Below are 27,641 nucleotides of genomic sequence, written 5' to 3'. Positions count from 1 at the left end.
CTTTTACCCGCCCCCGACATGATTTTATCTCGCACCTCCTGTACTGCTCTGATCCCGCGTTGCTTTAACGATGACTTGAAATTTTTGTCGGTTAAAAAAATCATCCGCTACATTCTGAATAAGATTTAACCCAGAGAGGAGAGCTTTTTAACGAGAAAAGTGGCAGCTTTTTTAGCCAGCCCCGCCAGCAATCCGAATATCCCTGTTCCTCGTGGAGAGGGTTTAAAATATTTAATATCGGTCAGTGAGCCCCCGGGAGGGGGGCCAGCAAATAATTTGAGGAAATGTTCCTCACTGGGTGGGTGAAATGGCACCTTCATTCTGAGGGCGGTGGGGCGTCATTGATGAAATATGCCAGAAGTAAAGGTATTTATTTGGATCTAAAATGCAAGACGCATGTGACGCTCTGGTCTCTTTGGAAGTAAACGGGCTCCCCATTTTCATCTGTTAATATTATGGCTATGGATTCAGTGTGATGTGAGGAGACTTTCTTGTAAACGACTGCACTATCATTTTTCGCTGCGGAGGATGGTAGGGCAAAGATATCGAAAATATTTACAAACTGATTACCAAAATTACTTCTTTCAATAATATCTGTATACACATACACTGCAGTAGCAAAATTGTGTCTTAGTGGTGGATCGGGTGCATATTGAGGCTTACGTCCGAAATCCTCCTCCGAGGGAATGCTTCTTCGGGTGCGTCACACCTCCACCTCCGCCGGTGCCTCCGCCACCGCCTTCCCCTCTCCCGATCCCCTCCATACTGTTGTTGTAGGTACTGCTGCTGAGGCCTCGGGTGTGTGTACTCTTAAGTCAGAGGGCTTGTATACTGTTAATGTTTTACCTTGTTCAAACCCTAAGAACTTTGCCAATCTGTATCCCAACTTCAGTTTAATGGTGCAATATACGTCGTGTGGGTTACATATTCCCTCTTTCTGATACACAATAACTCTGTCAAAACGTGGGGAGTATTCAAAGAGCCCCTTCTTGTCGAAGTATTTTTGGTAAAGATTTTTCATCCCCCTCTTCAAGTCATTGGATATCTCTCTGTTCAAGACCCTGATGGCGAATTTCACATCATCGTGATATAGGTCCGACCTAGGTGCGTAAACAAAGAACTCGTGTTCAGAGTTATCATTCGGTTTGATACCATAAAATGCTATCCCGCTGTCTGGGTTATCTTTAATTAAGGCGTATTTGTTTGATGGGTACACAATGTTTATTAACCCAACTTCGTGTTTTCTAGTCGGATCGAGATGAAGAGAGGGGAATAGTTTATTTTCAAAGGAGTGGTTTTGGTTATGAGAGAATACGTCCCAGTTACCATAGCTGCTCAGAAACACATATCAGACCTCTCCATTGTGCTTCACACCTTAGAATAACTCCAGACCTAATCATAGAAGGGTATAAATATATATACCGCTCCAATTTTTTTTCATTTTTATTGGGATGGGTACAGTGAGTAAATGACCACTACATGTGTTCCTCTTCTTCGTCTTCTTCTTCCGTTCCTGGGGAAGGGGATCATCATCATCATTATCACTGCAGTCCAACTTCCGTTTCTTACTGTCCTCCTCCTCCGTCATTTCGTTTTCACCTTCAATATCCACCACGTCGTCCATTCTCTGGCTGGCCTCAGCAAATTCCATCTCCTCTTTTTCTTCTTCTTCTTCTTCCTCTTCCTCTTCTATTTCCACTTCCTCTTCACCTGCGGCGTCGGTGGTGGTGGCTGTATGCATTTCATCTTCATCACTTTCTGTTTCCCCAACAGTGGCCTCCTTCATGATTTTGAGATATTGCACATACAGATGCACATCCTGGAGGAAGTTTTCCGAGGGGAAAGTTAACACCACTTCTATACCATCCTGGTGCACATCTTCTGCAACCTTGTGAGTCAGCGGAAGATAGTGTTCGACAAACTCTTGTTTCCTGTTGAGCTTCTTCACACAACTACCGCTGTTCACAGAAAACACCACTGTTCGCAGATCGTTCTTTCTGGACTTGAGAAAACCAGTCAGTCGCCCCAGGGCCTCGGTAAAATACCGTTGGCGATTCTCTCGAGTATCGCTCCTCAGTCCCTCGATATAATCTGCGTCGGATGAGTGGCGGATGTAATACTTGGACATTACATTGCCTTCTTTGGGGTATCCAATGCCTTACTGCACCACAATTCCAGCAAACCAGGGACCCTCGCCGATGTTTTCAACAAGGCAAAGACTCCCCGGCTTGATGCGGTTTTCTCTGGTACAACGGTTTAAGTTGTACAGACGTTGGCGGCTTTTGAAGAAGTTGAGCTGGGGGTATTTCTTCTCCAGCTCCTTCACGTAGCCGAAGGCATCTCAGGCAGTAGAATCTAACCCACCACGAGACAGCAATTCTTCTTCCTGTAATCTTCATCCGCCAGGTGGGACGGTGCCTTAAGTTTGAGTGAGTGAGTGTCCATGGTAAGGCGAAGTGTGATGCGACCTGGGGGTTCAGTGGGGCCTTTTATCCACAGCGCATTCGGTGGGGCGGGGTTGGGGGCGGGGCAGGGTATCCTGTGGGAGGGGCTTGGGGCTTGGGGTGGTTAACAGTAAGGCACCTAACTGCTGCCTAATGACATTCGACTCCCGCCCTTACTCAGCTTTGCCTTTAAGCTTGTGTTTTTCAAAATCTTCGGGGGAATGTTGGCGGTATCTAGTAACATCTTAAGGCGTGGGATATCCAAACCAAGGGTGCGATGGGAGGCATTGGGCATACCCAGCACAGATATTATTTCAAGGATATTTTCCCCTGACACTGGTGAGATTAAATTTCCAGAGGTGTTCCATTCCACCCCTGGTGCATTTTCAAACATTGAGAGAAGAGAATTGGTGTAATCCCGATGACTCGGGGGAGCATACAGGTGGAGTAAGTGCCGCAGGGGGGGTTTCTTGACCTTTACTTTTTCTTTAGGGAGGGAGAGACAGGGTTGTAGGGTGGAGAGTTTTTTTTCGCGGGGGTGGGCTGATGTCGGATTTTTAAAAAATAGTGGATAAGAAACTTTTGGCCTGGGACCTTGGGATCAAAAGATATTCTTTTATCATCACGTTACTAACCCACTGATGAGGGAAGCAGCCAGGGGCAATAGCACACTCAAAATTGTCCCTTCCTTTGGTTTTGAAAGGATGTGTTTCTTGGATTTAACCCCCGTTCTTTTACACGCTACTGCCTTGAGCTCCTTTCCGAATTTCTTGACTTTTTTCACAATCCTTGGATCTCGGGTGAGATTTCCTCTCAGAAAGTTGCTGAACAACTCGGCAATGGTATCAATATGCAGTTTGGAGTGAGAGGCTATGAATTTCGCTCTTAGCCGGGGTTTCAGGCTCTGAAGGAACAGTATAATCTCACTGTGTCTCTTAAGGAGGGGGGAGGAGGGCATGTTACATAATTTGAAGATCTTTGGCTGCAATCCACTAATTTTCGGATTCGAGATAACCGACCCACCTGACCAAATATTCTTTTTTCCCTCTCCGAGTACGTGAACGGATGACCCTCACCGGGAAGGTTTCCGGTATGGATACGGGTACTAATTCTTCCCTATAAAATACCCCGTGTATAGGTTTGTTCTTTAAATCTTTCAACTGATACGTGTGTAAATCCTGCTGACGCACAACTTTATCTATAACGAAGACCTCTTCAGTGTTTTGCACGTGATAGCCCCTGTTGAATTTGGACGAGCAGTCAGCTCCCACAATACGCACCGCATGCCCCAGGGTTAGCGGTAAAGTGGTGGGGGGAACACCGGACCTTGGGGATTTAAACATTTTCCTGAACCGATGCCTGAATGAATGAGTGCCTTTCATAGAATGCACTTGCTTAGGTGTCTGACCTGATATTAGTCCTTTATGCGGGGTATTATTATACCCTTCCACCAACTCATGTAGGGTGGTGATGTACGTTCGCGTGTTACTTGCCGTTAAATATCGATATGTTTTACCTTTCAGAGTTCGTATGAAGCGCTCGGCCAGTGAGCTCTTTATCTCTTGGGATGATGTGCTATAGACCCAAATGCCACGAGGTGCTAGGTACTTCTGCAGGTGCGCATTGGTGAATTCGGTGCCTCTGTCGCAGAAAAGGCGGCTTACTCCTTTAAAATCCTTGCTCTCCAGAACCTGTTTAAAAGCTCCGGTGACTGAATGACTAGATTTATTCTTTAAGGGCACAACTTTAGCAAACCAACTAAATACGTCGATGCAGACTAACAGGTAACGAATGCCTTTATTAAACTTTGCTAACCAACTCATATCACACAAATTGCATGCTAGGATAACTTTAGGTTTAGGAGCCAGTACTCTAAGATGAGGAAACTTTTTCTTGGTTAGGTAATGGAGGGTATAGGCTCCATTTCCTCTAAGAAATTTTTACCATTTTCATTGTGATTCTCGGGTTCAAGTGTTTAGCGACTCGGTATAATTTCTGCATGCTCCCATAAGCTGAAGGCTCATCGGTGTCTTCATATAGTCTTTTCAGCATCGCATTTATGGTTTCCATTGGTAAACAATTTCGGGGTCCGGTCCAACAACTCGGGATCTGAAGGTTAAATAATCGGATGTGCTGGAGGCAATGTCTATGAGCAAATACCCGTAGCTCTCCTTACTTGCTCTCTTATAAATGTCCACCATCTGCCCGGAGCCCGCCTTCCGAAACAGCTGTCTCCCTAAAGTTTCAATCTGGTTCAAATCACGCATCTTGTAAAGAACAAAGTGACTCGCACTTAAACTTATATCCCTGGAGTACTTCCCATGCACAAAAAGATTCTGGGTTATGAGGATAATACTGATATTGTCGTGTCTTCCCCTGGTGTAAGATTTCATGACAGTCTTATCTTCCAAAGCATCAAAGAATAAATCATCGAGGACGTATAGAATCCCCCTTTCATCTTCCGATCCATCAACCTTCTCAAAAATATTAATTATACCTTCGTGCAGTTCGAGTTTAGGGGATATTTCGGGATTAGACTGCAAATGGTGGTTATCAACTCCTGAAATAATGATTTTATAAAACTTACTCTGGTATTTGGTAATCAGTTTTGAGACGAATTCAGATTTACCACTGTTGCTGTACCCCGCCACGAGTAACCTCGCGGGTGTTCTGAAAATATCGAGATACCCTGCTGATACACAATGCACGTGCTCCATACTCATCACTCGCCCACCCGCCTACCCACCTGCCCTAACTTTGTTCAACTGACTGCCTCGATTTGGAAGGAGGAAGATTATTATGTACTACCTCCTCCCCCCTCCCAACTGTGGTGGTGGTAGTGGTAACCATCTGTATCGTTGCACTCTCTCATTCCACAGGGTTTCCCCTCTGGGGGGAAGTGCTGGGATCTGTGGTGCTGGTGATGCTGGTGCTGGAGCTGGTGATGGTGGGTTGGGGGTACTGGGGGGTATATTGGGGTGACCATACGCCAGCTAGTGCAAAGGATTAACATAATACCGCTTGTCATCAAGCAAAGACAGGCTCCGCTTTCGTATGGCCGTTGTGTAAACCTGCCCGTTAATGTTTCTGATGCTGTAAACATTACAGTACTCTGTATCTGCACCTCCTTGCAGGGATTCCCGATATTTCTCGTGCGTCAGTCTTCTAATGTGATGTTGAGGGAGGCCTTTGCTGCGTTTAAAGGAAGACTCATTGCACAACAGCAGGCTGTAACTCTTGGGTTTGAGAAAAATCCCCTCCTTTATGATGCTGTTCCCCACCTCGCTCTTGAGGTACCCCAAGTGTCCCTTCTGCGATGGATTGAAAAGAGGGTAAGTCGGGTCGAAGTTTGAAAAATCTATCCAGTCACATAGCGGTGTTTTTTTCATTTCTTCGAAAATGTCATCCACCTCCTTCAGCAGAAAGATGTAGCTGTCTGTGTTGTGGTAGGCGAGTTCTACCCTATCACTGTAATTTTTCTTCAGTACATTGTAGTAGAACTCGTAAACCTTCTGCTTGGCTAGATGGAGGATTTGGAACCCTACGGCCGTGGGATGGGATATTTTGACACTCCTGTCTTTGTGAGTGCATATCACCCTTTTGTCTCTCAAATGGACGATCCTCTTTAAAAGGGGGTCCCGAATCAGCTTTTTGAATCTCGCCTCTTTTGTCACGACCTCGGTTCTTTCAGAGTATTTCTCCGGATTCTCCAACGTTTTCCCAAATATGGCATTTGATGCTGTCTTCAGTGCCTTTTTGCCTGATTTTGCTGGTGGCTTGGTGCCTGGCATGGACATTCCTGCGAATGAAATCCCTCAGGAATGGTTGTTGCTTGAAGGTGTAAATCTCTTGAATACTCTCAATTTCCAACCCCAGTTGCAACTGTGTTTGTAACGTTGGGAGGGGGTACAACACATCGTGCTTTCCTTCGTGACAGGCCACGAGTTTATGATTGTGGCTGGGGAGCTTTCGCCCTCTCTCTGCAGAATACCAGTACTGTAGTCGGACAAGAGAGAGGGCCCTATGTCTTTGTGTGATAGTACCAGGGGCAGTTCATCGGTTTCTCTTGCTACTTATGGGCGAACGGGTTTCGTGGTGAGCCTGATCCAGTAACCTTTTTCTTCATTGGTGTCGTGATTCAAAAGCCCAACATCGAGGAAATCTTTTGTTTCCTCGGGTGTTAGATTGTGAACATCTCCCACTGGCAGTGGTTGTTGCATGACATCTGGGTAGAGGGCATTATGGTCCAGGTAGAGAATCCAGGACCTTTTCTCAACCACGGGGTTAAACCCCACAGGATCGGTAAACTTATTCCTGGCTGTGATTTTCTGTCTGACAACTGTTGTCAGTCCCCTGAAAATGTTATTTCGCATCAGTCGGTACAATTCTAGGTTGTAGGGAAGGTCTAGTTCAGCTCCTGAGGACATGAGGAAGGCATCAAAAGCATAGGCTGGCAGGGAGACATAGTAGACTGGGTCTAGGGTATACTGTACATACCCTTAAAATGCCCCACCAGTGCATGAAAATATCCACTAGGAATCCAACATCGCACCTGACGTAATTTAGCATGTAACCCCGGAGATCTCTGCACCTGCACTTATCCCAAACACGCTGGGCTATGACATATTCCTCATCTGAAATGCCTTCCTGTCTTAGATGACTGTAGAATCTCTCTTTGGTGGGGAGCTCCATCTCACTCAAACTTTCATATGACGTCACTGCTTCGTAAGGGAATAATCCCTTGCCTGTCATTAAGAGCTCCTGACCCTCGAGGGGTAGGTTCTCTATCATGTGACGGGTGTATGTGAGAGGGAGTCCCTTGGCCACGTGCAACTCAGCTAGTTTACCCAAAGCGGCTTGTAAAAATGCCAGGGAATCCATCATGCGAATATTGCCAATGTCAACCCTTAACAATGTCATCCCGCCTTTACACCACACACTAATGTCGCCTGCTTCACGCTCCATTTCCTTAAGGAGCAGGGAGCAATCATACATCATGTTGTGAGCGTAAGTTATCAGTCGTTTGCGCAAGTTGTGACAGGCCAGGTTACACTGATGGCAGTATGCTCCTATGTAATTATTAGACGGAAGTCGGTGGTTGTGATGGGCCTGTTTATCAGGACCCCCAGTAAACTCGTTGTTACACAATTCACATCTGTCCTGTCTCGCAAATTTAGCTTTGGCTTCCTCGCCCCAGTGGATTTTATACTCGGGGATACTCGCGCGAATACGATCCCAGGAATCTGATGTGGTGTTGATGAAATTGGTGGCGGCGTCCTCCCAGGCATATGCATGTGAGTCTACGACTTCCCCCCTGTCATCAATAATCAGATAGGCATACCCGACTGGTTTGTGAAGAGACTTTACCATGGGAGAAAGACCTAATGTTTCATACTCAGCGTCAGAATGCTCGTGCATTCTCGACTCAAAAGCAAAGAATGCCAGGTGAGATGGGGGGTTGGTGTAAGCATAGTTCTTGAACCTTTTTTTTTCCCCTTTTTCTGTGAAAATCAGCGTCTGTTCAGCTGTGCACCCCTGCTCATGGGAGTTAAGGTTTTCCTGACTGTTACATCCGTACATGCAAGTGCGACAGTAGAAGAGGAATTTTTGGCGTGTGTAGCACCTGACCCACTGGTGGAAGTATTTGATGAGCATACCGTGCTGTCCGCCAACCAAAAGCAGATATACTACATTCTTGCTCCCTTTTCGTGCCAGGAAAGCTGTGTGTTGCGTGTCGCTTGGCTCCAACCCGTACATGTATATGGAGAAATTGTTTAATCTCTCTAAAATGTGGATCTTTTCAAATGCTACTGGAAAGCTCAAATCACCGAGTGACACTATCATTCTGCAACACCACAACTCGGCTACCATTCTCTTTGTGTGGGACCATTCTTCCCCGGGGTTGGTAAAGAGATGGTATGCTGCGAGACATCGAACCATGCAACAATTGTTATCACCAGGAGGGTTGAATACCCACTCTTTCCCACGTACTTCCTTCGGGTAAGGCATAAAGGTACCGACACCGTTCTCCCTTTCTAGAATACAAATCGTTACTTTGAAGTAACGAATGCCATCTAAAACCCACCCCCTGCCTCCAGATACTGCAAATCGGTTTCAAGTCTTTCATGGAGATAATCATGGAGGTGCTGTACAACAACCTCTGGCTCATCTACCAATGCATTGATGCTTGGTATTATTGAATAAAATAGAGCCTGCTGATAATGTTGGTCGTCAGTCTGTTTGACGAGAATCAGTGGCATCATCCACCAAATTCTCAATGATCTCCTCTTAGGTATACGACTCTGATAAACTAAACTTAGCATGTCAGTGAAATACTGAAAATGCTGGCGAATGTACAGAATTGGGTCAGGGTTTTCATGTTTTGGAATGGAAAAGATAATGGAAATATAACGCCCGCCGAACGCCTCTTCTATTTCAAGAATGTGCGGAGTTTCGTCATCACCATCATCATCATCATCATCATCATTGATATTTAAACCCTCCCCCTTTTCAAACATAACTTTCTCTCTGATCGCAGGTGGTGGGGGCGGTGGTGGTATGGGTGGTGGTATGGCTGGTGGTGGGGAGGGAGGGGTTACATAATCACCCGGCGTGTCTGATATCCCCGCCGCACGTGCCCATTCATTTCCCCCATACCCGCTTGTACTGGGATGTGGAGAAGTCGGTCTGTTAGATTCGGGTGAGGGGTTAATGCCACCATCACGGGGATTCGTTTGATGTATGGGTGATAGCGTGTGTGTGTTCTGTGAGTGGGTGGGATGGCGCCCTGTAAAAGATGAAAAAAATATTCATTATTGGAGATAGGAATGAGTTAGTTTCTATTTTACTGTATTTATTTCTATGGGGTGTTAGTTTTACGTAGGTGATACAAATAAGCTTTGGGTTAGGAATGGGTAATTAGTTTAATATATTACTATCTTCGTTTCTTGGGGGGGGGGTGATTTGAGGAGTAAAATGGTGTTAACTAACTGACTTACAACGACACTTGTGTTTGGCATAAGGCTTGTACCTTCGCCTCCGGCAATCTGAGCAGACCTCGGCTCCTCTCATATTTTGCACATGCTCTCCCTCCCGCCCTCAACCCACTTCACTTACCACAAAGGAGGGAATATGCGCCTCCTGCTTTGTGTGTGTGTGTGTGTGTGTGTGTGTGTGTGTGTGTGTGATAGCAGGATTTCTCCTGCATCGAAGGTTATATAACGTGCTCTTTGTGTGTGTGTGTGTGTGATTGTGTGTGTGAGGGTGGCGGGACTAATGTTACATAACCCTTCTGAGTGCTCTCTCTCTCCACAAATAAGGCGTCTGTGGTAGGTTGGGTGGCGCGGGGTGGACGAGGCTGGTCGGGTAAAAAAGCCAGAGTGAGGAAACCGTTAGGGGGAGGGGGGAGTGGGGTCTCTCTCTCTCTCTCTCTCTCTCTCCCCCCACAATTAAGGAGACAGGCTGGCTGGTTGGTTGGAGTGTCTTAAAACCTCCACACATAACCCGTTAAATAAAACCATACATGACATTTTGAAATGGAACAAATATGTTACGAGGACCACATGTGATTTCTTTTTTACCACTAGGGATAAACATGCTCTAAGTTCAAACACCTGGTGGGGGGGGGGTTAACACCATCTCTCTTTCTCTCTCTACAAATCGAACCTCTGTTTTACCAAGTGGGGAATGAAATAACATGTTTCAAGCTGTATTTACCAAACATGTTGCAATAACTGGGGAAGGGGGGGACGGGGTGATGCAACAGTACCATGGGGAGGGGGGGGTCACGTGTACAAACATGTTGTTGTTGGTGGTGGTTGTGGGGTGGGGGGTCACGTGTACAAACATGTTGTTGTTGGTGGTGGTGGTGGGGTGGGGGTGGGGGAGTGGGGGGGCACGTGTACAAACATGTTCTTGGTGGTGGCGGTGTTGGGGGGGCGGGGCGGGGGGGGGGCTACGTGTACAAACACGAAGTAACATCATCTTTCAACCTGGATTACCAAACATGATGCAATAACTGGGGAAGGGGGGTGGGGGGAGGGGGGATCACGTGTACAAACACGATATAACATGTTCTTGGTGGTGGTGGGGATGATGCAATAATACCTGGGGGTCACGTGTACAAACACGATATAACATGTTCTTGGTGGTGGTGGTGGGGGTGACGCAATAATACCTGGGGGTCATGTGTACAAACAGGATATAACATGTTCTTGGGGGGGGTGATGCAACAATACCTGAAAGGGGGGGGGATACGTTCCGGATGGGGATTCAAGGTCATGCCAAGGTCATTGGGTACAAAAAGGTCAATGACCTCTATGGTCCCTAACACCTGCTGACTCATCACCTGCCATGAACCTGTGTGCCCAACGTACCCTAAAGGTCAAAGGTCAAGGTCATCAGATCTGAGGCACAGGTGTACCCAACGTACCCAATGTACCCCCAAGGTCATCAGGTATGAGACACAGGTGTACCCAACGTACCCTAAAGGTCAAAGGTCAAGGTCATCACGCCTGCGGCATTTTTTACCCTACTATGTCCTCATCCTACACTGTTACAGGCTCCAACAGCAGTAGTCCAGTATAGGAAGGACGTGGCCCAGTGAGTTGTTCTTCCTATGGTCAGCCTTAAGGTGTACAGTACACAAGATCAGCTGAGGCGAAAATAAACGCTGGCTCCTGAAAGTTCACTGTCTTTATTTACCAAATAATTCTACTTAATGCTTTCCAACTTCTCTTCGCTATTCTCACAAGCACTGGAGCTATACACACTTTACTGATTGCAGTTATACTTAATGTTTAACAACACTTCACAGTTATTACACTTAATGCCTGAAAACACTTCACAGTTTTTCACAAGTACCGAAAATAATCTTCACTGACAGTAATTACATTCAATGCTCGCCTGCAACACTTCACAAATTTCATTACCACCATTGTAAACTGAAAACCAACTGAACTTCACTCAAACTGAACTGAAACCCGACTGAACTTCTTCATATCTTTTATCCATCCTTATATAAACTTGCATTGTTCGAGTTACTTGTACATTCTACGAGAACAACAGTTGCCAACTCTGAGATATCAAAACATGTAAAGCGTTTTCTTACATTAAATAACACTCTAAATCATTTACCATACGAACTTAAATTACATAACTTAACAAGTAATCACTTAAATAAAACAGTATAACGAAAAAGGACAAAAAAATTAATGCATAACATGCTAAATAACTACGCTCACAAACAGCAGGCAAACTGGCAACTCTGACTCATACCGATACCGTAACTACCGTACACGAAATGCAGAGAAGCTTCTCGTGCACCTAGCTGGCAAATCTCACTTCTTAACAATACCCTTCGAGGGTTAAGCAAGGAAGAAGGAACCAAAGGCCATGAGCCTGCAAACCGTTCCCTCCAAGAAAAAAACAAAATACAAAACAGAGCCAAATTCAAAATCCGTTCATTTCGAGATGCGTGGACACACTGTGTGTGAAAGATTGGAAATCATAGGCAGTAGGAAATACAGACAAAAGGACACAGTTCCAGAGTTGACCTGTTGCATAAATGAAGGACTGGGAGTAACGGTTAACTCTTGCATTGGTGAGTTGAACAGAAAAGGGATGAGAATTTGTTACTATATACTGTAGGTGCTACACGCCCTTCACAGAGGTGGGTGGATGCAAACAGACACTTCAGAGGAGCAGTGAGATTAAAGTAGCGATAGAAGAAAGATAAAAATGCAGCAGTGCAGTGAAGAGACAGAGGTTGAAGGTTACCAGTAAGAGGAGAGTTGAGACAAAAAGCCTTTGACTCCACCCTATTGAGAAGAGCTGTATGTGGCGAGCCTCCCCGCAAATGAGAGTTGTATTCTACACAGGGGCACTAAAACCCTAGTATAAAGTCAACAACTGTGCAGGTGTAAAGAAGGTACAATGTCGGCTTAGGATAACTAATCTCTTGGGAGCAGCTTTGATAAGAGATGTAATATGACCTCTCCAAGATAAGTCTCGAGAGAATGAAACTCCAAGTATGTTTAAGGATGATGCAGGATTAAGCAGGATATTAAACATTAGTGGGTACTCCTGTGGAAGATTTCATCGGGTTGATAGGTGTAAGAACTGAGTCTTTGATGCATTAAAAGCAACATTACTTTTACCCAAGTCAGAGATACGAGCCAAGTGAGACATTAGGTGTGCCATAGGCTCATCCCTTGCTTGCTGAAGTAACTGCTGAGATGGACGTTGTGGAAATCGAAAGGAAAGGTGAAGGGTGGAGTCATCAGCGTATGAGTGGATAGGGTTAGATGTACAGCTTAGATCACTGATCAATAAAAGAGTTGGTGATAGGACAGAGCCCTGAGGAACACCATTGTTGATAGATCTAGGAGAAGAACGATGGCCGTCTCCAACAACAGCTATAGAATGACCAGAAAGGAGGCTATAGATGAAGGCACAGACAGAAGGATAAAAACCGTAAGAGGGCAGTTTAGAAATTAGTGATTTATATCAGACTCTATCGAAAGCCTTTGAGATGACAACTGCAATGACAAAGCTTTCGCCAAAGTCCCCAAAGGAGGATGATTAGGAGTCTGAAAGGTAGGTGATAAGATCGTCTGTGAAACGTCCCTGACGGACCTATACTGACGATCATGAAAAAGGTTGTGATAGGAAAGATGCTTTAAAATTTTTCTGTTAAGAACAGACTCAAAAACTTTTGAGACACAGGATGTTAACGCAATTGGACGATAGTCAGAGGGTTGGGAATGGGGACCCTTCTTTGGGACTAGCTGAATGAGAGCAAACTTCCAGCAAGAAGGAAAGCTACAAGTTGAGAGAAAAACGTGAAAGAGTTTGCCTAGGCAGGGTGTAAACACAGAAGCACAGTTCTTGAGGACATCAGGAGGGACTCCATCAGGCCCATATGCCTTGTTAATATTGAGGCCAGTGATGGCAGAAAATTCATCAGCTGAAGAAATTTTAATGCCAGCCATGAGGAAATCAAAGGGGGGAAGTGATGGAGGAACAGCACCAGAATCGTCTAAGGTGGAACTGGAGGAGAAAGTCTAAGCAAAGAGATCTGCTTTATCGGTAGAAGAAATAGCTACAGAGCCATCAGAATAGAAAAGGGGAGGGAAGGTTGATGAGGTAAAGTTGTTAGAAAAGTTTTTGGCAAGGTGCCAGAAGGATCAGGAGGAATTACAGTTGGAGAGTTGAGAGCATTTAGTATGGATGAAATTATTTTTAGTAGAACGAAGAACAGACTTAGCACGATTCCGGGCAGAAACATAAGAAAGATGTGATTCAGGGATGGGATGGCTCCGTTACCTTTTATAGGCCCTCTCCTTGTTGCGGACAGCATTAGAAGAAGTTTTATTAAATGAAGCCTTTCTTGCATTAGTCAAAGGATATGAGAAAGGAATGTATCCTTCCATGCCCGAGAGAATAACCTCCGTAATGTGCCAGGCACATTCAGATGGCTCCCGGCCATGGAAGCAATAATCATTCCAGGGAAAATCCAACAAGTACTGCTTGAGGGCCTCCCAAACCATAGGTCCAAAGTGCCACAGACCACGTTTCTTTGGAGGGTCCATAGGCTGTACCAATGATAGGACAGGATAATGTTATGATCGAAGGAGCCCAACAGAGAGAAAAGAGTAACAGTGTAAGCAGAAGGATTAGTTGTAAGGAAGAGGTCAAGTATGCTAGAGCTCTCTCCAAGGCAGTCAAGGATATGGGTAGGGTGCTGTACAAGCTGCTCTAGGTCATTAACCCGCCATGTGCCAACTATTTTTAGCCCTATGGGTCACCCCAGTGCCGGCCATTTTTCGACCTTTTTTTTTTTTCACTAAAATGATAGATTTTGATATGGAAATAACGAATTTCGCCATTAGAATGCTCACTGAGGCTCGGAAATGAGTTTTATTGAGTCCTGCACACTCATGCACAGGTATAGCCGCTTTCCCTCGCTCACCATTTACGTGAGAGAAAGTCGTTTTCTATATAAGGTATACTCAGGTATTTATGCTGGGAAGGTATAGCAATGTTCAATACACTTTTCTGATTACTTATTACTTCAGCATCTACCACAATTTGCATGTCTTTCTCACTGTGAATGCATTATCTTACACTTACTTGAAGATAGGTACCACCTGACTTCTTTACATACAATCCTGGAGCTTACAAGAAGGTATTTGCAACTTGATTTCACTACATAATCCTTACACTTACAAGAAAATATTTACAGCTTACACTTACATGATAATATGTACAAAATGCCTCCACAGTGTAAAACTTACATGAAAATATTTACAAAATGCCTTCACAATGTACAGCACTGGGTGAGGCACAAAGGCAGAGTGAGGCAGATCTAGCGTGAGGGGGAGAGCGAGTGAGTGTATGGCCTTGATAGCCTGGGGGTAGAGGAACAGTTACCTTTCATCCCTGCCAATTTTTACCCGCGAATCTTGAAAAATGCGGTCACAGTGAAGTTTTTTATTTTAAACCATTTTAAAATGGCACTGGCACTGGCCACGGAATTTTGTCAGACCGTTTTAAAACGGCACTGGTATGTGGCGGGTTACAGATAGAAAAGGTGTAGGCTTGTTTACCCGGTGGATCATTGAAAGCTGAGGAGAGCCAAAGGTGGTGGTATACATTGAAATCTCCCAGAATGGAGGTTTCAGAGAAAGGAGAGATGGATAGAATGTGTTCCTTCGTAGAAGATAGTCAAAGCCTTTTTGATAGTCAGTTGAATTAGGGGATAAGTGAAGATATATTTAGTCAAAAAATGACAGGAAAGCTGGACCCAGAGAGTAGAGAATTCAGAAGAATCATGTTCAGGAACATGAGAGCAAGATAGGTCGTTGTGTATATATACACAACAACCACCCTTGGCTTTGAAATGAGTATTGAGAAAGTAGGAGGATAAAGAAAAGGGTTTGCTGTCAGTTGCCCCAGACAGCTGAGTCTCTGTTAAGAAGAGACAGTGAGGTTTAAAGGAGGAGATATGGTGTTCAACAGAGAGAAAGTTAGTGGAAAGGCCACGAATATTGCAGAAATGAAGAACAAGTGAGTCAGACAGTGGTTCCAGGCATACTGAGTCATCATCGGGAGAGGGGCGGATGGTGGGGGCATTTATGGTTCCCCCCCTCCTGGGGACTCCAAGGCATAGTTGTGGAATGCCATTTTTCTTTAATTTTGAAAAGGTAGTGTCATGTGTACTATGCATGTAGATTGGTGTTGACAGTTAGAGAAACTTGTATTGGAGGGCATGCTGGCCTACTCTCTGTGTAACTAACACGCTGAAAAAGTTCAGCAAAGGTGGATGGTCAGGAACTAGTACTGAGGGCTGATGAAATGGGAGCTCGAGCTCTCCATGTCTTCAGCTTTCCATCAACCCTGGGAGTAATGCCCTGCTCGACTGGTACTACATTCTACTCCTCATTAAGAGTTAGTAACGTATATATGTAATTCAGAGGTTAAACGAAAGTCGTCCCAGAGCAAGAGAGCTAGAGGAAACAGTGACGCACATTCTCAGTTAGGAATTTCATGCACAGCAAAGTGTGATGCTGGATGGAAATTCCCCAGGCTTGGGAAGATTCCACACACCCGTGCCCTTACACGTGAGACAACCAGTCATATACATGGGAAATGGGAGAGACAGTAGAAGGAGTTATGAGAGAGGAGAGGCACGGCAAAGAGAGGCAGGAAAGAGTCCGTGAGGTTAGCTTCAGCATGAAACAGCCCTCACCTCAGTATTGCTCGTGTGAGATACTCCCATTTAAGGAAACAAACTGCAATCAAACCCCACACTCATCTTTATCTTTCTCCTGCAATCTATGACAAGTGCAACGAACATTCTCTCCTTCGTATAATCCCCACAAAGCAACACACTCTTAAAATAGGTTGGTGACGACTACTCATATTTGGTGGCAGCATTCCTTACCTATACCGTATCTGTAATTCCAGTATGGCTAGGAACCCAGCAGAAGCAAACCAACTTCTTCCCAACAGAAAGACGGAACAGCCACTCTTGAATCTGGGTGATTAGAGGATGAGAAGGAGTGCTGTGTAAGGAAGTGAGCACACTGATAGAATCGAGAGAATATAACAAAGGTGGAAGAAGAGAACCTCAGAAGAGATTTCAGAGCAAAACGAATAGCATACACTTCTGCAGTAAGGATACTGGCAATGGAGGGAAGCGTGCTGTGAAAGTAGTCAGGGAACACAATAGCGAACCCAACACCATGACAAAATTTAGAACCGTCAGGAACGATATGCCTAGCTGAAGAGTGACAGGACATATGTTCGAGAAAAAGGGAACAAAGGATGTCTGAGGGAAGAAAAGACTTAGAACAAGGGAAATAGAAAGGGCAGACTATAGCCGGAGGCAGAAGCCAGGGTGGGAAAGAAACTGGACGTAGTGCAAGAATTGGAGGAAAGGTAAAATCAATTGACTGAAGAGGGATGAGGACCCGAGAGGAAAATGGAATAAGATGGGAATCTGAGCGAAAAGAACATTGAAGACGGCTAGGAGGGAGGAGTAATTTACTTGTAGGGAAGTGAAGGAGACGTGTATAGGACCTGACAGTGAGAACAGAATGATGATAAAAGACTGGGGAAATGCCTGACTCATCACAAAGACTTGTAGCGGGAGTCAACTGAAAAGCACCAATCTATCTATCTATATACCTAGGCTGTTTCCCCCAAGGAAAGGGAGGTAGCCGAGACAGGACGACACACTCCCCATTTACTCATCCATTCAAACACATTCATTTGCATCTTAGCCCCAAAGGGGAGAACGGACAGATCCTCACCGCACCAAACTGCACAAGGGTCAACTGCGCAATGCAATCAGTGACATCCGCAGCAGGGCCCGACAGCAGAGCTGGTTTACCCCTGCCACATCATAAAAGACCCATCCCCTTACCCGCACCTGACCTGACTAGCTGATCAGACCAAATGCAGGAGAATATACACTCAGGTCTGCGTCATCACTTATTCATTCACAATTTCGCTCCATTTATTTCTCTCATGCACAGCCACTCTTCCTTGCTCAACAGACATCCCTCTCGCATCCAGCGCTCTCTTCACACTGTCCATCCATCCTATTCGTGGTCTTCCTCTCAGCCTTACACCTCCCACACCAGATCTAGTTATCTTTTTCACCAATTGCTCATTATCCATTCTCTCCATTTGCCCAAACCATCGCAACACCCTCTGCTCAACTCTACCAGCCATCTCCCGAACAACTCCAGTTCTCCTTCGCACTTCATCATTTCGCACTCGATCTATACGCGTCACTCCACACATACTCCTCACACCTCATCTCCATTACATTCAAACTTTTCCTCTCTGCTACACCCATATTCCATGTTTCAGCCCCATATAATGCAGTCGGTACCACAATACCCTCATACAGCCTTCTCTTTACATCCATTCCAAGCGAACGACATCTAAACACTTTTTTAATTCCTCCCAGCACCTTTCCTACTTCATTTATTCTAAACTTCACTTCTGCATCTATTCTTCCATCCACAGCAACATGTGACCCTAGATATTTAAAACACTCTACCTCCTCAAGCAACTCGCCATTCAAAACTATATTCATCCCCCTACTATCTACCAACCTCATACACTTCATCATTTTACTCTTATTTTCATTTACTTTCAATTTCCGCCTTTCACACACCCTTCCAAACCCCTCTACCAACTGTCTCAGTCTCTCCTCTAAATCAGCCACCAGTGCAGTATCATCTGCAAGCAGCAGCTGCTTCAGATTCCACTCTCCACCATCAACATTCACCAGACTCAGCTCTCCACCCAAAACTCTTGCATTCACCTCCCTTACAACACTATCCATGTAAATATTAAACAACCAAGGCGACATCACACATCCCTGTCGCAGCCCCACTTTCACGGGAAACCAATCACTCACAGCATTTCCCACTCATACACACGCTCTACTATTTACATAAAACCTCTTCACCCCTTTTAGTTACCTACCATCAAGTCCATACAATCTTAGAACAGTCCACAAAGCCTCCCTATCAATTCTATCATACACTTTCTCTAAATCCATGAATGCCCAAAACACATCCTTGCCTTTCGCTAAATAGTTTTCACACACTTGTCTCACAGCAAACACCTGATCCACGCATCCCCTCCCTTTCCAAAAGCCATGATGCTCATAACCAATCACTCCCTCTGTACCTTCTCTAACTCTCATAATTAACACTCTACCATAAACCTTACCTACAACACTCAACAGACTTATACCCCTAAAGCCAATACATTCATATTTATCACCCCTGCCTTTATACAAAGGAACCACACAAGCACTTGCCCAGTCAATTGGCACCATTCCTTTCACAAAGCACACATTCAACAATCTTACTAACCAGTCAACAATAGTCACTCCACCACCCTTCAGGCATTCCACAGCACATCCATCCATACCTGCACCTTTCCCTGTTTTCATCTCCTTTACTGCCTTCTCCACTTCCTCCTTCGTGATCAAAAAATCATTCAACTCTCCCAACACATTTATTCCTTGCACCCTTCCATCCGCCACAATCTCAGCCACCCTTTCCTCCTCTACATTCAACAATCTTTCAAAATACTCTGCCCATCTCTTCCTTACTACATCCATCTCAAATAACATCGTTCTATCCTTTGCTTTTACTCGTTCTTCCTTCCCAGACTCTCCCTTTCTCACCCTTTTCACCTCCTTCCAAAACATTTTCTTATTCTGTTGAAAATTCTCTGTCAGCCGCCTACCCTACCTCTCATCTGCTGCCACTTTAGCATCACGCACAGCCCTTCTCACCCTATTCCTCTTTTCCTTATACCTTTCATATGACATCTCATCCTTCATCTGCAGCCACACTTCATATGCACGTCTCTTCTCAGCCACAGCCATACTTACTTCCTCGCACCACCATTCACTTCCTTTTCTTACACCACCATGCATACGTCTCACACCACACACATCTTCTGCATGCCCCACCACAGCACTCTTAAACAACTGCCATTCCTCTTCCACACTGCCATTTTCCTGATCTTTCACTGCGTTCCACTCATCTTTCAATTTCTCCTGATACTCAATTGTTTTCTCTCTTGTATCCAACTCACTCACTTGCAAAACCTCCCTGCCACACCTAACCCTCCTAGCTTTCACCCATCTCTTACGTACTCTTAACTTTCCCTCCACCAGGTAGTGGTCAGACATACCTCCACCCTCCCCTCTCAGAACTCCCACATCCAACAATCTTCCTATTACATTCTTTGACACAACCACATAGGCCATCAAAGCTCTATCAACAACCCTTCCAACCTCCTGTCTCACCCATGTATACTTATAAATATCTTTCTTCTCAAACAGCGTATTTCCACTCACCATCTCTCGCTCAACACACATCCCTATCATTCGTTCCCCATTTTCATTTCTTCCAGGCACACCATGCATACCAAATACACCTTCAATTGCTACATTTCCCACTCTAGCATTCAGATCTCCCATCATTACCACATTCACATTCGCTCCAAAACTCTGCAGACACTCATCAACATCATTGCAGAAAGACTCCCTCTCTTCTTCATCCCTTTCACTACCAGACCCATATGCACTCACAAACACCCACAACTCACGTTCAGATTTCGCTTTCACCCACATCAGTCTCGACGACACCTCCTTCCATTCAGTCACACACTGCTGTACTTCCGGACTCACTAACAAGGCCACACCTTCTCTTGCCTTTCCTCTATCAACACCTGATAATCTTCCATTCACACTTTCAAACATAGACTCACCCTTCCCTTTTATCTTCGTTTCACTCAAAGCTAACACATCCAACTTCCTTCTCACAAACATTCTCCCAATCTCCTCCCTTTTAGCCTCAATCGTCCTACATCCACGCACATTCATAGACCCAATCTTCAGGGTACTGGGATAACTCCATCCCCCATCCCTTTCTCTGGCCTGTCTCTTTTTAGGAACTAAAAATTAGAGGAGGGGGTCCCTAGTCCCCTCACCCCGCCCCTTTTAGTCGCCTTTTACGACACGCAGTGAATACGGTGGCAGTATTCTTCCTTACACAAGCTGGCCGCAGAGTAGTAGTACCACCCCATAGTGCGGCCAGATTGTGTCCCCCTCGCCACAGGAGGGGGGGACACACCAATAGCTCAATGAATACCAGTATGATGAACAGAATCTGGCTCTGAAAGAGTGTGAGTGGAGGCAGAAGAGTAAACCTGGCAACCATAATCGAGTTTGGAAAGAGTAAAGATGGAGTGAAGATGAAGAAGTGTGACGCGATCAGCACGCCATGAAAGATGAGACAGCGTTTGTATCAAACGATGACTATGAAGAGTAAAAGACTTGAGGGAAGAGAATGTGCATTCCAATTTAACCGAGAGTCAAATGTGAGGTCAAGAAATGTGGAAGAGGATCGGTAGGGAAGAGAGACGTTTTATACAGTAAGTACAGAAAAGGCTGTGGCATGGGTCGCAAGCAAATAATTGTTACAGGACAGGACTTAGAGTAGAAAAACGAAAACCATGAATCGTAGCCCATGTGGAAGCTGCATCAATGGCGGACTGAAGAAGGGATTGGAGTCGAGGCAGATCTAAATCAGCAGCGTTAATAACTAAATCATCAACATACAGAGAGGCCGAACCAGGAGGTAGAGAAGAGACACTGGCAATTATAGCTATAAGAAAAAGGGTAGTACTAAGGATGCAGCCTTGGGAGATACCTTCATGCTGGGTAAAGGCACGGGAAAGGTTGTCTCTTAGACGGACACAAAAGGTCAGGAGGGAAAGAAAATTCTGAAGAAAAACACCCATGTTACAATGCAGACCAAGGGAGCAAAGGTAATGAAGAATATGATACCTCCATGTCGTATTGTAGTTTTTTTCTATAAAAAAAAAAGAAAAAAAGACGGCAATGAGCGACTGGCGGAGGGAAAAAGCAGGACGGATGAAATATTCTAATTTAAGAAATTGATCTAAAGTGCTGCGTGCTATGCGATACCCAAACTGTAAGGGAGAAAGAAGACTGGGGGATTCAAGGTGCCACCTGAGCCTAGTATTTACCATCCATTCAAGCAGTTTAAATAAACAGCTAGTCAGGGCTATGGGATGGTAATCTTGAGGATGGTGTGCCCAGGTTTGTCAGGTTTAAGAAACGGGAGGATGATCTCTATAAGCCAGTCACAAGGAAAGAAACCTTTCGTCCAGAATTTATTATAAAGGGCCAAGAGAAAGGATGTGGATTGTGGAGAGAGGTGTTCTAACATAGGATAATGAACACCATCGTATCTCGCACTTGTATTCTTACAATATTTAACTAAAGACAATAAATCATAAAGAGAAAAGGGAGCGTTAAGAGCTCCCTCAACCGACAACATGACAGAAATTGGTATGTATTCAGAATCAAATTAAAGACGATGAAATCCTTGAGAGAGATGAAACCCACTACTAATGAAACTAAAATAATTATCTAAGGCATCTTCAACTTAGCAAACATTGCCTACAGACTGGTCATCGATATGAGGAACCAGGACTTGAGGTGGGATATGTTTGCCTGATAATCTACGAAGCCAGGACCAAATTGCTACAGTAGGCGCATCTACAGAGACGGAGGAAACATAGTCTATCCAACTAGAACATTTAGCCTGGCGAATGGTACGACGGAAGGCAGTAGAAGCTAGGCAAAATATGGGGAAGCTACGAATCCGATCGGGGGTGGACTGTTTACGGCGAAAACTTTTCCAAGCGGCAGGTTTCACACGGAGAGATCATGAACAAACACGAGTCCACAATGGAACACGTTTGGCAGTTGACGTTCACATATCACGGGGAATGCCAGTGAGGGCAGCCCTTAAAACCTGGACAAGGAAGAAGGACAACATATCTTGTGGAGATGAAAAAGATGAAGAAGGAAGTGGGGGCACTGTAAGAGAAGAATATAAGTCCCATTCGGCAACATGGAACTGCCAATGAGGGGGACGAGGAAGAGGACATTGAGAGAGTTTAATGAGGAAGTGATTGATAAAAAGAGTGTCTTCTAATATCGACCAATGAAAATAGAGAGAAACTGAAGGGGAGCAAAGAGATAGATCCAAAAAAGAGAGGGAACGAGTATGGAGATCAAAGTAAGAAGGAGTGTCAGTGTTATGGACAAAACAGATCTTGAGAAGAAACTGTTCAATAAACGTCCCCTCGTGGTGATCACAGTCACCCCACAGGGAATGTCGGCAATAGAAGTCAACAAGCAGAACTGGGGGAGGAAGAGGGCGAAGGAACATGACAAAGTCATAAAAATCAAGAGGAACAGAAGGAGAGAAATAGAACTAACAGTGATCCACCGACGAAGAAAAAACACGAGCTGAAGTATGAGGGATATATGAAGAAATATTAAGAGGTTCAAAGGGGACATCATTGCGGATAAGAAGGGCAATGTTATATGAAGGAGGGGATCCAAGAAAAGCATAGACAGGAATAGGAACTGGGAAAGTATAAAGAAAGGTTTCCTGAAGGGAGATAAGAAGAGGATTATGGGAGGAAATAAGAAAATGAAGGTCCATACGATGAGTACAGAAGCCTCTAATATTCCACTGAGTGAGTGCCAGAACTATGGAAAATCAAGTGTGGGATGGGCGCAGAGATTGCTTATGGCGTTGAGAGAGTAGCCAGGAGGCTTAGGTAAATCAAGAACGGATGAGACCAGGGAAGATAGGAAGGACGTAGAGATCATAAAGGAGGAGGTTGGTTGAACAGAGGAAGAGTGAGAAACAGAAGAGAGGGGAACTGGAGGTGCTAGAGAGGTAGCAATGGGAGGGGAAGGTGCAGGAAAGGTGGGAGGAATGGGAGTAGGGGAGAGTGAGGAAGAGGGAGAATGTATTTCTGCAGTGACAAGGGTAGGCAAGGGAAGGGTACAGTGAAGATAATTGTTGATACTTTGCAGGGATTCTTCTTCCAGAGGACAGGACAAAGGTTGAGTGTGAGTTGGTGGTATAGCATTCTGATGCTATTGTCTGGAGGAAGGGGAACACTGGACAGATTGTATAGGCTGAGTGGTAGAGGAAAGGGGGGAGAGACCAGTAATATGGGATGGAGAGGATACAACGGCACGTTTACGTTTGTTAGCTCGGGGAGAAGTTGAGGGAGGAGAAGAACTGGCGTATAGAGTATGGGAAGGAAGTGGGTGGAGGGAGCAGATTGAACAAAAGAGGGAGGGGAAGAAGATGGATCAGGAAAAGAGGCAAGAGTGGCAAAGGAATCTGAGAGAGGAATATAAATAGAGACACTGGACAAGTTTGGAACTTGTGATATTAGAGTGGGTCTTGTCACACGGGGATAGGAGATGCCAGAGGAGTGCTCAAGTGACGTGCCTGATGAGGAACTTCACAGAGGGTGAGTCCCGTTTTCCAGCTGATATGAGACACTTCTGCTTCAAAAATGTAGGTGGGACATTTCCTGTAGAAGGCTGTATGTTGCCCCCCACAGTTTGGGCAGGACTGAAAAGTAGACATACAGGTAGATGCTGGGTCTCCAGCCTGCGAGGAGTTGGGGTAAATACTGTAGCTGTAGACCGGCAGTATTTTGCAGGGTGTCCAAATAACCAGCAGGAAGTGCACTGACGAGGAGGGGGAACGTATTTCTTGACGGAAAGGACCGTGCGTCCAGTAATAAAGAAGGAGGGTAGGTCGTGGAACTCAAAGACTATATTGGCGATGTTTGCTGGTTGTTGGCGGCGTCCTTTGGGAGTGACTGTTTAACATTAAATGGACAGGATTTGGTGGAGCTGTAGAGAGGATGAGTTTTACATCTTCAGCAAAGTCGGAGAAAGGTCTACTCCCAAAAGAGATGTTCGAGGGAAGTTGGACAGTACCAGTCGAGGAATTCAACTGAATATCTTGAAAAATAAGGACTGGATTTCCTGACAAGTCCTGACCTTCCCCGCTTGTGCACCATTCAAGACTTTGAGAAGACAGGAGCCGTTTGATTTTACACAGATTGTTACATCAGAGCCAACCTATCGTAGCAGGAAAAGATGAAGAGATAGGTCATCTGTTTGGAAAGTAATATTAAAATACTGAGACCAGTTCTGGGGTCCAAAAAGGGAAGTGGTCAAAGTAGAAGTAGGGAGTCGTGAAGCAGTATTAGGACGGAACAAGGAAGCTGAAGAAACAGGGCTGATAGACAGAGGAAGTCACGGAGGTAGATAAGGAGCAAGGGTTATCGTGGATGAAGAATAGGTAGGCGGAAAGTACATGGAAGGGACTGTGAGACAGGAGATGGTGTAGATAAGTAGGAAGAAACAGGCAGGGGAACAGTGGAAGGAGTCGAAGAAGCAGCAGGAAGAGAAGCTGAGATTGTCGTCGAGGTAAAAAAAAAAAAAATGGGCAGAACTGGCGGATGTTCTTTAATTAATTAATATTTGAGTTTATAAGAGAGTGTTATTATTCAGGAAGCAAATGATGTATAGTGTACAGCATGTAGCAAAATCTGGAAAGGAAATTTGAGGAAAAATGAAAATATTTATCAGTGTAAACATCTGTTCAAAATCCCCTTCATACTAGCTATTGAGGGGAACAGAATAAGGATAATGATGAAGAAAATGCAGTTAGTTACAGATGGGCCTACTGAGCTGGACATTGTTTCATAGTTATTCTTATAAATATAGGTTTACTGAAAAGGAACGAACACTCGTGAATGACTTAGGAATACAAAGTACATCAAACAGCAACTGATGTAATGGTCCTCTCGAGGCTGTGTGTTGCAGACATTGGCTTGTATTCCCGATGGTTAAAGAAACTCTCTAACTCTTCCTCTTTACTGATTTATTTTTGGATACAATTGGTTACTACTGTTTTATATGCTGTTTATGCAGAATATAGTGATATTAAAATGATTTCCTCATTTCTCAGTGACAGAAAGATAAAAGTAGATGCTGTATATACCCAATTTCCACTGAAAGAACGCCGGCGTGCCACATGGATCAGTTCTGGTTCCAGTCCTATTCCTAATTCATATTAAAGATCGCTTATTTGTCACCCATAATTCCATCCATTCACATGCAGATGACCCAACATTACACAGCTCATTCACACTTAAACGTCCACTCACAAGATTTAATATCTCTGACTCACAACTCAGTACAGCCATATCGATAAATTAAGACTTATCAAGGATCACTGAATGGGGGCAAAATGACCTTGTCTCATTTCATGCAAGTAACACTAAATATATATAATTTACTATTAGACAGGTATTGCCAGATTCCCATATTACCTTCAGTGCTACTAATATTTCTATATCGAAAAGTACTGAAGTTCTTCGTGTTTCACTTAACAATGCCCTCAGCTGGACCTCTTATGTCAGATCACTTGCTATAACCGCATCAAGGAAATTTGGATTATTGTACAGAGTTCGTAGCTTCTTCACTGTGCGCTCTCAGCTGGAATATTGCTCATCCATGTGGAATGGATGTGGAGAGGTTGCATTAAAGGAACTAGACAAAATTCAGAACAATGCATTTAGAATGATTAATAACTCTGCTATTACAAATAAGCTACCTACCCTACAAGTAAGAAGGAATGTTGCCTCCCGTTCATTATTTTACAGACACTTTTATGGCAAATGCTCAGGCGAAGTTGCATCTATTGTGCCACTTGTCCATGCTTTCCCGTGCTACATGGGTATCTAGTTGCGTTCATGACTGAAATGTCACACTGCTGTTTTTCAGAACTTCCTACTATCAGAAATCTTTTTTCCCCGGAACTGCATCTATTTGGAACTCGTTTTCCCAGAACTGTTTCCCCCCAAAATTCAACCTACAGCTGTTCAAGTCCACGTGTTACAGATTTGTTATGAATAGAGGACGCCAGTAACCTGGTGTACGAATTGTTATTTTTGTTATATTTGTTTTTCCTTCCTGTGTTCTGTTATATATATATATATATATATATATATATATATATATATATATATATATATATATATATATATATTACTAAACCTTTTTCATTTTTTTTGGTTAACTGTACAAGAGATAAAAAAAAGTACGGGTGCATGCTCAGTGATCCACCCCCCCGTTCGTAAACAGGCTTTCTTGTGGAGGTCATAAAACTTGCTTGTTACATTTGCGAAAGGTCGTACAATAACGTGACCTAGATTTTTGTAATTTTGTATCTTTGTATCATATTTCACGTAGCTCATACACTGCAATACATAGCTCTACATGCTTTTCACAACAATTTTTCGTTACTATCATCATATTCTAGTGTCAATAGATTAATTCAACTCAACATGAAAGATGGAAGGATGGCAATTATTGGCCCAATTAGAGTAAAATTATAATCAGTATTTCCATATATTTTCATTCATATGATAATAGATAAATAAAACAGTGACATCCCAAGTTACACTAATCATTTAGGGAGTCATCTGTCCTCTCCTACGTGATGTTTTTTTTATCCTGTGTGTAATTTGTTACAGACGAATATCTATAGCAGCCAAATAGTAACACTTTTATCTCTTCATTTTCCATATTTCGCTGGTCACTGCTCCTCTGAACTGTCTGTTTGTACCCATCCTCCATTACAGTGAATGCGCAGCACCAGATCTCTAATGCACGTATTCTCGTTCAGTAAGGAGGCTCCCTAGCACCTCCTCCTCAGCGATTTATTTTTGGATCCTGCTGGTTAAAATAATTTGTACCCTACTAATGGAAGGTATGGCGATATTAGAATGATTTAATCAACATAGTAAACGATAGTAAAGTACAAGAGGAAAATACATCACAAAAGAAAAGGCATTAGGGAGCTTACTTAACCGATAAGAATACGGGTCTGAGTCACTCACGTAAGCAATACGTGAACTCTGTCTTCCTCAGTCTGCATGTCCTAGACTTATGACCTCCAGTCTTTTCAATGCAGTTTGTTAATGCAGGCATCTTGGAATGAATAAACTTTGAATCTGACACTCTTATTCAGATTTTATTTCTTGTAAGGAAGAACTTGTGTTATTTTTTCCCATGGCAAATATCACCAGAAGCCCTAGCAAATGCAGGTGATTGAAGTATCATACTTAAATGATGATGATGATGATGATGATAACACCAAAAAGCCGTACCAAAGTACAGCAAACCCGTCCCTTGCGGTCATTTTAGTGCTGACATAAAAACACAAG

At 44.2% G+C, this 27,641-nt stretch overlaps 1 protein-coding gene across 1 annotated transcript; it reads right to left on the bottom strand.

Moving 5' to 3' along the window:
• Positions 1–6,517: 6,517 nt before the first annotated feature.
• Positions 6,518–8,288, bottom strand: LOC145393816 (uncharacterized). Its single transcript, XM_080267860.1, has 2 exons — positions 7,019–8,288; positions 6,518–6,894 (listed from the first exon to the last, which is right to left on the bottom strand). The coding sequence occupies exons 1-2, from the start codon at positions 8,286–8,288 to the stop codon at positions 6,518–6,520; spliced, it is 1,647 nt and encodes a 548-aa protein (XP_080123986.1).
• Between the last annotated feature and the right edge of the window lie 19,353 nt (positions 8,289–27,641).

The sequence above is a fragment of the Coenobita brevimanus genome, chromosome 25 (assembly GCF_032717465.1).
Source record: "Coenobita brevimanus isolate Jiangsu-jjx chromosome 25, ASM3271746v2, whole genome shotgun sequence".
NCBI classification, from domain to species: Eukaryota; Metazoa; Arthropoda; class Malacostraca; order Decapoda; family Coenobitidae; genus Coenobita; species Coenobita brevimanus.
Note: the sequence above shows the minus strand (reverse complement) of the source record. Positions and strands in the feature narration are given on the sequence as shown.